Source organism: Mytilus edulis, chromosome 2 (genome assembly GCF_963676685.1).
Source record: "Mytilus edulis chromosome 2, xbMytEdul2.2, whole genome shotgun sequence".
NCBI lineage: Eukaryota > Metazoa > Mollusca > Bivalvia > Mytilida > Mytilidae > Mytilus > Mytilus edulis.
In genome coordinates, this window is record NC_092345.1 from 25,376,423 (window position 1) to 25,391,373 (window position 14,951).

The 14,951-nt window shown below is 33.1% G+C and overlaps 1 protein-coding gene across 1 annotated transcript; it reads left to right on the forward strand.

Moving 5' to 3' along the window:
• The first annotated feature begins 3,203 nt into the window (after nt 1-3,203).
• Nucleotides 3,204-8,859, forward strand: LOC139510527 (angiopoietin-related protein 1-like). The gene is made up of 4 exons (XM_071297095.1): nt 3,204-3,336; nt 4,793-4,889; nt 6,477-6,641; nt 8,615-8,859. The coding sequence occupies exons 1-4, from the start codon at nt 3,307-3,309 to the stop codon at nt 8,851-8,853; spliced, it is 531 nt and encodes a 176-aa protein (XP_071153196.1). The 5' UTR covers nt 3,204-3,306; the 3' UTR covers nt 8,854-8,859.
• Nucleotides 8,860-14,951: the final 6,092 nt, after the last annotated feature.

Sequence of the window (14,951 nt, forward strand, 5' to 3'; positions counted from 1 at the left end):
AGATATCGTGACACCAAATCGCCTGCACTGTAACCGGCGCGCTCGACCACACGACCACCTGGGCTTCATATAAAATGAAGCTTTCGATGCCGGGTGTTACCTTTCCACGTCAGTTTTAATCTAGCGTCGTACTACAGTACATGATATATAAGGCATGAAGATGTTATTTTTACAGATATATATATTATAGATTATAGATTATACATATATATGTAAAGCTAGCAAAACCTCTCACTTGAATGATAGTCGAGTTGATTTTCTCTATATTTAAAAATATATTTAAAAATATAAGAAAACAAATATAAAGTGCACAATCTTCAGAAAGTAAATATTCAGTAAAAGGTATATCAGCTGTCAAATTTATATACAATGATTTGACTCAAATTTTCATATTATATTTTTGACATATTAAAGCGTTTATCCAAACTCTAAGAATTGTAAAATAAAGAAATAATTTGATGCACGCTATACTTTATTGTTGTTTTAACATGGGTTTGCACTATATTCGTGATTATCTTTTAAAACAATACGAAGATAATGCCTACCCATGCTAAAACTACAATAATTTTAAAGTATAGCTTGCATCAATTATTTCGATTCTGATTAGGACAATCTAGTTAATTTCTATGTCCGATTTGTATAAGTGTAGAGTGTATTTGTAGGCTCTTCCATGAACCTCCCCTTTTTTATTTTGTAAACAATCAAACGACTGGCAACGTTATTTTTCAAGGGGAGGAGTTTTGAACAGCCAGCATGAACGCGTGTCGTATCTAGGTCAAATAGGTCAATTTCTAATTGCAACACGTTAGAGTCATGATAATTGAATTAATAACAAAAGAGGGACGACAGATACCAGAGGGACAGTCAAACTCATAAATCAAAAATAAATTGACAACGGCATGGCTAAAAATTAATAGGACAAACAGACAAACAATAGTACACATGACACAACATAGAAAACTATAAAATAAACAACAGGAACCCCACCAAAAACTAGGAGTGATCTCATGTGCTCCGGAAGGGAGACGCACAACATGTGCATCATTTAAGAGTTTTGAAGTGTTTTAAGTTAATGAAATATATTAAATGCATGCCAATTTGATAAAATTCATTATTCTGCAGTAGTCATTATACGCATGTGCAAACAAATTTTATTGGATTTAGAGAATGGGTTTATTCATGAAGCGAAAGAAGCACGTCATATTAGAATCATACAATATTGACCTTGGATTATATCTTTTATTGAAAAGTAGACAAAATAGCAAAAAAATCATCCAAATAACTAGTTATTACTGTTTCATTTAATGTTAAAAAAATATGTGTGTGCTTTTATATTAAAATTGAAAATTGTATTTTATCTTTGTCTAGACTACATTTTTGTTATTTCCGTTTATTTCCTTTGAATATTTTCCTGGACAGTATCTTTGCATATATCAAAGGAGGGGAGTTATACAGATGTCCTAGTTGGAGCAAATGTTTTGCATACATATCAAGATTTGTTAGTTATTCCCCCTTATTTGATGAAAGACTATGTCATTTTAACGAAACTGTTGACAGTACCGGCGAATAAATATTACTTACTTATAGTTACTTATAGGTGATTCCCAGTTTAGGATCCCTCAAGGTTCCTCTTCACCAGACTCGTAATTTAAGTTTTTTCTAGTACTGTATTCATGTCCATTTTAAGGGAGTTTATGTTGATGGATCTTAATTAAATGCATTTTCTGTTTTATCATCTTTTTCTTATAGATCGACATCTGATAAACAGTTTAAACCCGATTCCTATGTTTGCTCTTCTCACTTTTTAATTTGTCATCTGTTATTGCTCCCATAGTGTATTTATCCTTTTAAATTATAATATTTAGCAGTCTGTGGTATTTCATATACGGTCTAGGGCGCAACGATGTCTAAGATCCCGCTGAGTGGATAACAAATAGGTACGAACGCAAATTTGCAAATTTAACATTAAATTTGAAACAAAGTATATACAAATAAAGGTATAAGACCCGCGTAACCACAGATTATCCGATGGATAATGTCTGTCGTAAAATTGTCATATGTGTATATAATATATAAATTCGCTCAAAAAGGGAGCAAAGTAAGCAAAATATTACCAATATTAAAAAAGGAAACAGTAAATGTAAGTTTCTATAGATATTTCGGATAACAGATATCTTGCATCAGAATAATAATGTCAGATGATGAAAATTGAATTATATTCTGATCATATTCTGATTAAATTTTTTTTTCAGTTATACAGTAAATTGAAAATAATTTAAAAATAATAACTGACGTCGGTTTACAAGAGGGATGGATAGATATGCATTTAAAAAGAATAGTCATACAAGTGAGAGGTTCAGCTAGCTATAAAACCAGGTTCACTCCACCATTTTCTACATAAGAAAATGCCTGTACCAAGTCAGGAATATGACAGTTGTTACCCATTCGTTTGATTTGTTAAATTATAAGCTTGGTACCTTTGATAACTATTAGCATGTCGAAATGTCTTATTGAAATGTTTATTTGTGTATTTCTCTGTCCTGTATGTTCTTGCATTTATTTGTACTGTAGTCCTGTCATGTAATGTTGTTATTTTAGTGTTATATTTGACATTGCCATTTAAGCGCGAGGTTTGGCTAGCCGCAAAACCAGGTTCAATCGCCATTTTTTTCTTGAGATGTCCTGTACCAATTCAAGAAAATGGCAGTTGTTATTCTATAGTTCGTTTCTGTGTGTGCTGCATTTTAGTGGATCTGTTGTGTCGTTGTTCTCCTCTTATATTTGTTGTGTTTCTCTCAGTTTTAGTTTGTAGCCCGGATTTGTTTTGTTTTTTTGTCGACCGATTTATGAATTTCGAACAGCGGTATACTACTGTTGCCTTTATTGAGCTTTTGAGTTTTCCATTTTATTAGGGACTTTCCTTTTTGAATTTTCCTCGGAGTTCAGTATTTTTGTGATTCTATTTTTTATGCATAAATGAAGTGCATGCAATTGTTGAACAAACAACTATGGTCATATGATGACATTTGGCAAAGTTCTACATATATCGTGCATGGTGTTTCCAAACAGTACCAGTGGAGTGACCGAATATGGACCTATTATACATCGCTTTTATTTCCATACTGATGTGATCTCATTTAAGATAAATTATGTTTAGAATGATAGTGTACTAGTAATTACATATCTGCATATTTCGCAGGCGAAAAACCAAAGGACTGTACTGACATTTCAAATCAATGTAACGCCTGTACCAGCAGTATTTATACAATTTTTCCAGTTGGCTCATGTGGTTTAGATGTATTGTGCATGATGAAGACTAACGGATACTCATGGACAGTAAGTGTTTATTTCATGGTAACAATACGACACTAGCAGTGGCGGTTGAAAACGTCTAGCCCGACGATCTCGACCTGAAAAACAACCATCATGCAAATTAGTGAAAACAACAATATGCACCCTTGATAATGTGTATAAACATTACTTGTGCTTTGGTGATTCAGAACTCTTCCGCTAACAAAACTGATCATGATAAGTTCAGTCAAGATTTCTGTAAAATACAGGAAAGAACGTACATATAGATTAGACTGTCGGTTTTCCCGTTTGAATGGTTTTACACTAGTAATTGTGGGGCCCTTTATAGCTTGTTGTTCGGTGTGAGCCTAGGCTTTGTGTTGAAGACCGTACCTTGACCTATATTGGTTTACTTTTATTAATTGTGACTTGGATGGAGAGTTGTCTCGTTGGCACTCATACCACATCTGCCTATATCTATGAGACAATTTGTGTTTATCAATACATGTGATCTCTAAAAGGTTTCACAATCACGTGATAACCAAATCTGTTAATTAGATTTTGTAATTATATCTCTAATTGACCTATTACTAGTACCTCTTAACAATATATGAACAAATAACATTGTAGTATCACCAATTGGCTATATGGCATGTACATATTCAAGGTGTATGAGAAAATCAACAACCTTGTTTATTTGAATACCATTCCTTGTGTTAAAGAGAGAGGAGAAATTGTGCAAAGTTTGATAATATTCTCAGATCAGTGACAGTACTCAAATATAAAAAACGATATAGGAATGAAATGTTGCACCGAAGTGAAACATCGACATTTCGAGGCCAATATCATACGGGAACATTAAATGGCATCAAGAAAAGGTCCTGCTTCTTGGTATCGACATACTTGCACAACAGTCATTAAGTGAACTATATTAAATTACATTTCGATTTTGTTTTCGGACATATTGTTAATTAGATAATACAAAATAAATTGAGACAAATCTGCAAAATTATGTGCACGTATGTCCATCTAAAGTTCGTTACGTTCTTGCTGAAAGAATTGCCTTTAACATATTATGAGCAAAAGCGTGTATCATCTTCATGCAATATGTATGTTTTGATCTTCACATTTTAATGTGATTTATCATCACCAGTCTCGTTTTTCTTTTTATCATTTTGATGATAACTTTTTGTTTTTCTGTAGTTATGAGTAGTTATTTGTTTTAAAAATTGGTCTTTCTGGACCTAAGAACTGTGAAATAAGAAAAAATCTGGAATTTGAAATTGATACTATAAATAAGAAAAGCATTAAATTAGGGACAACATAAGTTAAAAAATATTGATAGGTTATGGAACTCCAATATTTTTTTTTAATTAATGTATCTGAATCATAATAAAAAAATCCGGTAAATTTTCAGGAGTTACCGAAGTCTCAATTTTCTCAACACCTTGGTATTTTAAACATAGTAAACGAAAGTGTAACTATTATTTTATCTTTAAAGGTTTTGCTTAGACGAATCAATGGTTTAACAAATTTTTACCGGAACTGGAAGCAATATAAAAAAGGATTTGGTAGTGTGTTTGGTGAATATTGGATCGGTAAGCTAGCAGAAAAACATTTCTAAAATATTCGCACGTTTCGTCTACATAAGACTCATCAGTGACGCTCATATCAAAATAGTTATAAAGCCAAACAAGTAAAAAGTTGAAGATCATGAGAATGCAAAATTCCAAAAAGTTGTGCCAAGTACGGCTTAGGTAATCTATTCCTGGGATACGAAAATCCTTAGTTTTTTTAAAAACAGAAAATTTGTAAAAATGATCACATAATATTGATATTCATGTCAACACCAAAGAGCTGGCTACTGGTCTGGTGATACCCTCGGGAACGAAACGTTTTAAAATGCGTGACGATGCAATTGTCCATTATACATAGGGAGACACAATTACATTTTGTATATTTGGTCTCCTTTTGGGAATTTATGTGATGTATTGTTAATTTTATCAATATCAAAAAGTAAAATCACAAAATACTGAACTCTGAGGTAAATTGAAAATGGAAATTCCCTAATCAAAAACAACTATCATATTCATAACTTGTTGATCAATCAATTTCCATCGCGTTCTTTATTTACGTAATGCCAAATGCAGCAAGAACATTATATCACCTTCTTTGTTTTGAGTGTGAAGGGTTGTTTGTTCGACTGGGTCAACTGAAAGTCTTGAAGTGGTTTTTTCTTCTGGTTTCGATGCTTAGCTCGCCCATTGAGTAGTCATTTAGCAAAATATGTCCGGAGATAGCATGTCTTCTTGTAGACTGTGACCTTGTGTGTGAACATGTACATGTTCTATACAAACCCGTCTTAGGGTGTCTGTATAGTGAATAGTTGGATTCAAATTCATATTACATTAACAGGTTCTCTCTCTGATATGCACGTTTTGTTTATCACTGAACGTTAAAACCAGTCAATCGCCATCAATTAACAATGACTATATAACATTTAAGATTATAAAGTCAACGGAAAACGATAGATATAACAATTACTACTAATTGCCTGTAAAAAGCTCACTATTCTACCACTAAAAGGTATGTTCCACGACCACTTGTAAAATAATTTTAGTCTGAAACAGCCATTTTGTTCCTGCTATTATTAGCAGAGTCCTAATCTAGAAGTGGTTAAAATGTTTAAGGGTGTAAGTTATACTTTAGATATTGCCAGACATTTGGCTTGCAGTGAATCAAGTACTAAATAATAATTCATAATCAGATTGTTGGGGTTTTTCACCGGCAAATTCAAATTACAATACCTAACGGTCTAAATAGGTCTTTATCCATTGCAAGTGAACTGTTTGGACAGTGCTGGGTTATTTGAGGTTGTTAGGTCTGTAACTGAACTTTATGGAAAAAATTAAAATCACAAAAATACTGAACTTAGAGGAAAATCAATTCGGAAAGTCCATAATCACATGTCAAAATCAAATAACAAAACGCATCAAAAACGAATGGACAAGAACTGTCATATTCCTGACTTGGTACAGGCATGAATGACTCCACATCATCTTATAATTTATAATTCTGTTTTTTTAAGTTGTTTTGTTTTTAGTTTGAATTGCTATTTCCGTACAACATTAGTTTACTAGTCCACTAGTATTGTGTAATACTTTTTTTCCTTCATAAACTCAAAGGTAACGAAAATCTCTACTTGTTGACTAAGCAAAAGAATTACCAATTACTTATAGAGAAGGAGGATTTCTCAGGAAACAAACCTTATGCTTTTTACAACACTTTTTCTGTTGGTTCAGAAAATGAGAAATACAAACTTTCTATCGGCGGGTACTATGGAATTGCAGGTATATTCTTTATTTCGACGTTTCAGAATCTAACGAATTCTGGGTAGTATTTTTAAAACCATGAACCAAAGTATTGTGATTGGTTAAAAACGTTATAAACAAAGAAAATTCAACCAATGACGTATCGTTATTTTCATTTTGGTATACCAACAATTATATTACCCATAGTCCTTTAGATTCTGCAAAGGCTAATTGTAAAACGTGTACAATGATAGCATAGTTTGATAAAATACATATTTGTATTATACATATGATAAATGAAAAAGGCAAATGACAAAATGTAATACACATTTATACAGTCATGCAATAATGCAATGGTAAGGAGAATTCTCATACAATGATTTATTCAAACATTTGTCCAGACAATAGTGTTTAAACTGTTTTCCGTCATAATCTTTGATATTTTCAAGTAGGTTTTTTATGATGTTGTTCTGATATCCTATATGTATTCCATGATTAGATTCCGCTAGATTGTCAGTATACACAAACACATATCATTGCCAAGTAACATACAATATAACTTCTAAATAAGAATAACAGAGACGAGTCTTATATTACGTCAATGAAGACAAAGTAAAAAAAAAGATACAAATAATTGAATGACATTAGAGGTCAACTTGCAGTTCTTAGAACGAACATAAGGGTTTATACAAAATGTCAAGTATAAAAAGAGGATTCTTAGCCGAAGTTTATTTCTCAAAAAGTAAACACATTAATATACGACATAAAACGACAACTGACTGAGTATGCAGTATGAATTTTGCTCATTGTTGGAGGCAGTTAATTTAGATATAGAGGTAAATTTAATGATGTCAGCTTATTTTCGACTTATGATTTTGAATGTCATTTCCTTGTTATTTGGTCTTTGCTGGAGAGTTGGCAATTATAACACATCTTCATTTTTTTATAAATAAACTCATATTTGTGTTTATGCAATGATACATGTAAATGGCAATACAAACACTTAAAACTATCGGACAGCTTACAGACTGCACTTAAATCCGACTCATCGAAAAAAGGGAACCTCAAATGAAGACAAACACAATAACGAACAGCCCGTGATCCACATAGAATGACTTGTCAAAGGCACCACATATTGAGGTGGTAAGCTAGTTTCACACGATACACCATAGTCTGTAAAACAAAAGTATGACACAATTAAAGAAAACCAACATGTTGCAGCTATCAACAGGATAGCCACTTATTATAACAAGGCTATGGGTATTACAGTACATAATTTGAAAATCAGGTTCAAATATTGACGGCAATCACGTGAAGCAACATTATCAGATATACATTTGTATTTATATCACGTATAGTGAATATCTGGGTTGGTTTTTACTACTAGTATACTGAATATAAACAAAAGAAGATTTGTATCCCTATACCGATCTTCATAATTTTGTGAATAATGTTTATTTCAATGGGCAAACATAATTGTGGTACCTCTGGGGTACTTCTTTATATAAAATAAGCATAAAACCTCATGTATATACTTGATGTGTGTTGTAATTTGATTTCAGACTTCAGAAAATGTAACAATTTTACCACTGTCAATCACTTTGAAATAAATATATAAAATACAAATCCTAACCACAAAGATATTATTGTATGTTGTTAGACTTTTTTGGTGTTGAGTACATTAACAAAAATTATAACAAAATCAACGAACATCAAACGAACCAAATACGGACAAAAAGAATATATTCTAAAAAAAAACATACCATTGCGTGTTTTTTCTACAAAAGACTCATTCAGAAGGAACGCTCGAAACAAAAAAGCTGTAAAGACCAAACAATTTAAGAAGCTGAAAATCATTGAGGGCACAGTAATCCGAGAGGTTTTGACAATTACAACTTAGGAAATTAAATCACGGGATAAAAATCCTTATTATAAATTTTTCAATCTTCCAAAAAAATTTAACTCTCGTCTACATTGTTGTACGTGATTCATGGCCAAATTTCTTATTTTAGGTAACTCTATGATCAACCATAACGGTATGAACTTTGCTACATTTGACAATGACACTTATCTTGGCCCAATGTGTGGTGGTTGTCCTGTTGGTTTTTCTGGAGGGTACTGGTATAACTGCTGTTACCAAAATCACCTGACTGGTCCAATCGTAGAAGGAGGTGGAGGCATGGCATGGTTAACATGGACTGGATATAAATCATTGAAGCCAGCCAGGATGATGATACGACCAAGGAATTGATCAAGTTCTTCTTTTAACAATACAACTGATGATACTTATAAATCAAAATCATTGCATTTCCTTAAATTGCAATGCAGGATTATGGATAACGCTCTATTGTTAATTGGTGGGTTTTTTTTCGAAAACAAATCATTTATTGTCGAATTCTGCATCGTTATCGCTTTTGGTGGACTGTCATTTCCTGGCAATACGATCAAACATATATTCAGCTATTTTATTCAAAATTCTTCTAAATTAATAAACGCAGCATGGATATCTGGCTTAATTTTTTGTACACCAGTCGTTTTGTCTATAAAAGATTCATCAGGGACGCACGAATAACAAAAAACATGCCACACAAATTCCCTCCTAAGTTATCATCGTCTATGAATATACTGACGGACTTTAAAAACGAAACACAGGATAATTGTTTTTAATTCTTATTTTTAAATATGCAAATTAATGTATTGTCTCATTGGCACCACATCTTCCTATATCTATTAACATCAATTTCATTTATAACTTCATTGTCTAATTAGTTATCAAAGGTAACAGGATTATAATTTAGTACGCCAGACGCGCGTTTCGTCTACATAAGACTCATCAGTGACGCTCAAATCAAAATATTTATAAAGCCAAACAAGTACAAAGTTGAAGAGCATTGAGGATCCAAAATTCCAAAAAGTTGTGCCAAATACGACTAAGGTCTAAAATAGTTTTCATTCAAAAGTTGAATTGAGTACATCATGATTATTATTTAAATCGTGTGTTATGCACTGAAACATGTTTGTCCTTTATCGATTCATGTGTCACTGTCGACGGTAATGTCTGTAACCATATCATAAATAATTGACATAAAAGTCAACCAGTTCTGTTAGGAATGCTTTGAGTTCTGTTTTTTACCCTCTGAATTGCCCTCTGTCCCTACTGATAAACTGTGTTTTGGCAGTTATGCCGTTTTAACTTTAGGACTCGAAATGATTGTCTTCAGTTGATTTTGGACATTGTTGCATATGGAATTTTTGTTTAAAAATATCAAACATACTGAACTCCAATAATTAATCAAATCGGAGAGTTCCTTATGAATTGGCGAAATCAAAAACTTCGACACATCAAATTATCAATGGACAACTGTATGTCGTGACTCCGTCTGCAATAGAATTCGACGACTTGATTAGCAGTTGACGTTGCTCCGTAAACATGTCTCAAAAATGTTATTGCGTAATCCATTTTCAATGAAGTGGCTTTGTCACTAAATTTTGAACTGATCATAGGTGTCCATTATCTCAGGGAAATTGTATATACTTTTTCGAAACATAATATTTTTGGTAAGCATAAATAGTAACTATATGCATATAATTTGGTAAAAGAAAAAGTGCCAAATGTGTGTTGCGTTTTTAAAGTCCTATTAGTATATTGATAAAATTGTATGGTAGTTTCAAGCTACTACCTTATTGAATATACTAATGGTGCATGCAAATGCATATGTCGTAAAGACACGACATGGTATCAATCTCCTGCCCTGCATTCGTTATCTACCATACGAATCCCCACTCATTATATATAATTTGTCACAATCGGGAATAGCACCCAATTGCCTAACCTACTGACCAGATTACTTCTATCTTAAGATCTAAGACCGCTAAAACATGCCATTTGTGACATCAGAAACAAATACACACATACATCCTATCGGTAAATCCATATATGTTTGGACCGTTAAACGTGTGTACGTAGTCTCGTTTGTACATTTAGTTGTTTTCCTCGTTATTTTGTTTGGGCTGTTTTTGTGTCAGGAGCATCTTCCGTTGATTAAGTCAATTGAGTGCAGTGGCGGATCCAGAGGGGGGGTTCCGGGGGTCCGCACCCCCCCTTTATTTTGGCCGATCAATGCATTTGAATCGGGACATATGTTTGCACCCCCCCTGCACCCCCCCTTTGCCCTGGGCTAGCACCCCCCCTTTCGAAAATTCCTGCATCCGCCACTGGAGTGTGAACATATGTAGAGCAGTGCAAGATATCTAAACGCCATACAAACTGACAATGGATATAACATTGTTGTGAAATTGAAATTTGGTAATTTGCTAGAAAACAACGCTATAAAAAAAATGCATGCGTCAAAGCGTATTTCTATTAGGATTTTTCTTCAACCTGAACTCAAAACGTCAGATATTTGAAAGCCAATGATGTGTACGAACTGAAACAGTTGAAGAGCAAGGTCCTAAACATATTCCAAAAACTGAATGTCAATTTTATCAGCAATTAAAGCTGGGCTCTACTATTCCTTTAACATTACTTAGTCCTTGGGCTGTGTGAAACAAGAGCGGCTACTAAAAACTTTGATATAACAAGGATAAAAACAATCTGCTTTGTAATCTCTTGCCTCTGGCAATGGTTTTAAAGCATTAACCTTCTAAACCTTTTATACTATGTTCCCCCAAGTTTGGGGACACAAAAAAGGAAATTTGGCATAAAACTAGGCCTACACTGTTTCATAAAAGAATAAAGACAAATATCCTCTTTTACAAATAAAACAAAACTCTACGACAAAAGGGGTGGTACCAGCTTCATAATTGTGCACGCCATATATTGTGCATATATTTCTTACAGCTGATAAGTTATTCCAGAGCTTGTGTTTCGAATCATGATTTCATTGATAGAGGGTTGCTTTTTACAAGGAAGCCTTTCAAACAAGCATTCTATGCTGGCATGGGGCAGTATAAACTTTGTGCTTTCAATTATTTTTATTTTTCATTAGCAAAAAAGATACAGGAAATGGCATTATCAATGATATTTAATGTCAGACAATACGCACTGCCTACTTGGTTAGAGCTTGGATATTCCACATATATAATGTGGTTTCAACATTTGGAACGTGTCCCTTGTCATTAGGTATGGTTAACAAGTTTGACTTGTGTTAGGGTAAGCAACCAACCCCACCCAGCTCCTTTCTAGAATTTATGTTTTGATCTATTGTTGTCAGGTTATTTATTTAAATTTAGTTGGGATTTCATTGTTTTCTAGGCCCAGATGGTGGACCTACACTGTGCAATAACAACTTCTGAGAAGGAATTTACAGCACTTGTCTAAGCTCCTCCCATTCTTTGCTTTTCTTATGATAAGCAATCAACGACGGGATTCAAAAGTAAAATAATTAAAAGGAATCATTCAGTGACTGTACTGCTCTAAATATAATAGTTGTTAGCTCAAATGATGATAAAAGGAAACATTATCATACATGTTACAATAAATAGTGACGAAAATAGTTGTAGTTTTAAGCTTAACGAAACTAATGTTGCATTTAAATTCTTTACCAGTACTTCAAATCTAACCTTTTCTATAACAAAATTTTCTCAAATAGTCCATTTATCAACTTATATAATTGTGCAGAAACTATTCATATAGCTTAGAATTCGAGTACCTCAGGCTAAGTTGACCATAAATGTATTTTGCTATTACAAATGTACCCGTATTTAAGGTCTTTTTGGGTCATGAAAATATTTCCTGTTTAAGGTAGCACAATACAAAGATTTTCTTTTACTTCCAATCTCTAACCTTTAAAATACTGTTACTTTCCTAAGACTGCATATAAATTAATAAAAGAGGTGTATAGATAGATAAAAGATTAATCTTTTAAATGAATGCAATATTTTGTTATGCAATCATTATGTAATCAATCATTAAGAAATTAATGGCAAAATCATGGTCAGTTCACTTCAATAAAGTTTAACGAAAGCTTAATCAACACAACAGGAGCTACAAAAGGGTGTCTGAAATTATTGCTATCGTATTCCATTCTCTCATAAATCTGTAGTTAGTGTAAACATCCTTACCACATAAAAGTAAATAATGTTTTATTAGGTGTAAAATTTGATCTATAAATTCTATCCGAAATCTGAGACACTCTTTTGTAGATAATGGCTATATGAACAACATATAATAATATCAACCGTCTCTGGATATCAATGAAGAAGCTATTTATACATGTATTTCAATTACATAATTGTTGTATAATACTAGCATTGCATAAATTTGAAATAGTAATCTGTTAGCTATCCATAAATACTTCTTTTATTAATTTTCAAGCATTATAAAGAAAGTTACTGCATTTTATAACTTGGATATTGGAGGTAAAAAATCTTTTAATTGTGCTACCTTAAATAAATCTGTAAGGGGTATATCTGGAAACCAAGAGTAAAATTCAATACCTATCTTATGAGAGAGTGGTAAAATGTAATTCGGTGATATTCAAACTCATAAATCGAAAACGAACTGACAACGCCATAACACAAAAAACGACCAAAAGACAAACAGAAAGAATTCTTAAGACTGAGCCATACGAACCCCACCAACATCCGAGGGCTATCTCAAATTATGAAACACTATATATATGATATGGCATACAAACACAATATATTTCTAAATGTGCTTTCCCTGTAGGGACAGCATATTTATCATGGATGACGAAAAGCTCTCAAACCTTATCTTAATCTTTTCTTGTTTGGGAGTAATATAGCACAACAATTCATATTTCTAAGAGGGTATTACTAGAAGTAAATAGGGGAAGTTTTTGTGACCTACCGAATTAGACTATTTACCGGATTTGTTATAACATTAGCAACATGACGGGTGCCACACGTGGAGCAGGATCTGCTTACCCTCCGGAGCAACTGATACCATCCCTAGTTTTTGGTGGGGTTCGTGTTGCTTATTCTTTAGTTTTATATGTTGTGTCATGTGTACTTTTGTTTGTCTGTTAGTCTTTTTCATTTTTAGCCATGGAGTTTGTTTTCGATTTATAAATTTGACTGTCCTTCTGGCATCTTTCGTCCCTCTTTTAAAGTAGTTTCAACATGAAATTATTAGTTCTACGTGTGCTTGTATGCCTTAAAAGAAGACAAAGATGCACATCTTGTACATCGATTGACGGGGTATATAAACCTTTTACAACTGTGTACGCGCCAATTTATTTCAAAAACAGCGCGTTCAAAGGGGAAGTGCGATACAGGCTGTTTTCGTCTACATAAATGAGTATCACACAACTAATAGAGTTTACCTTAACTATAGTTTTGTTTGAACAATGTAATATCCTTGATTTTTTTTGAATTTTTATATTGTGTGACTCTTTTGAATAATCGGTCCTTCACAGATGGGTTTCACATCGATACCAATGAAGATGAAATAATTATATTTATAACAAATCCGTTTATACTAGACTAAACAACATCTTTGTAAACAAAACCCAGTTCTCTATATAAAAAAAAAACATATCGTAAATTTGACGATAAAAAAGTGCTGTAAGAATACCGGATTTTTCTGACTCCAAAACAAAGATTTTTTATAATACTGATATAATGGCCAATTCAACAGGAAGGAAGTTATAAGGGTTCGTTGAGATTACTTTTGAAAGTTAACCACATATTTCAAATCTCTTGGTCATCAGGAGCAGCGTGTTCTTCCTTTTTCTATTGTAAGTGGACACTTTGATATGACAAAATCAGAATTAAGTACGATCAACTTTTTGATTTGTACCTATCCCTTTTGAAACTAAAAATGCCATGGCAAAAATAAACGAAAAAGACCAAAAAGAGTCTATCAAACGCAACATCAAAAATTAAAGAAGGGGTATACAAACACCACTACGAACGCCCCCAGGTGCGGGAGTTTCTTGCTACATTGAAGACCCATTGGTGGCCTTCGGCTGTTGTCTGCTCTATGGTCGGGTTGTTGTCTCCTTGACACATTCCCCATTTCCATTTTCAATTCTACCACTACAAATTGGGTTTGATCTCAGGTGCTCCAGTATTTTGCTTAACATGTGGTAGCCGTTATGTGGTTCATTGTTGTAATAACTCGGTGATTAATCTCATTCAGATTGAAAATTACCAAATGTAGTGTATTGTTTGAAATACTAAGGATTTTTTTCCCCAGGAGAAAATCTCTAGAACATATCGTACTTTTTGGTTCTCACTACTATTCATTAACTTTATGTTGGCCTTTAACTTTTAAGATACGAGCATCACTGCGGAGTCTTTTGTACGAAACGCGCGGCTAGGATACGAAGCCATAAGTCTGGTATCGTTGATAAAATGTTCTGTTACGATAAACAATGCATCAAA

Excerpts from the sequence above, each read along its gene's own strand:
- LOC139510527 (XM_071297095.1), top strand. The coding sequence starts at position 3,307 with ATGATGAAGACTAACGGATACTCATGGACA. Across the intron at positions 3,337-4,792 it reads CTAACGGATACTCATGGACA|GTTTTGCTTAGACGAATCAA; the intron begins GTAAGTGTTTAT and ends TTATCTTTAAAG. Across the intron at positions 6,642-8,614 it reads CGGGTACTATGGAATTGCAG|GTAACTCTATGATCAACCAT; the intron begins GTATATTCTTTA and ends TTCTTATTTTAG.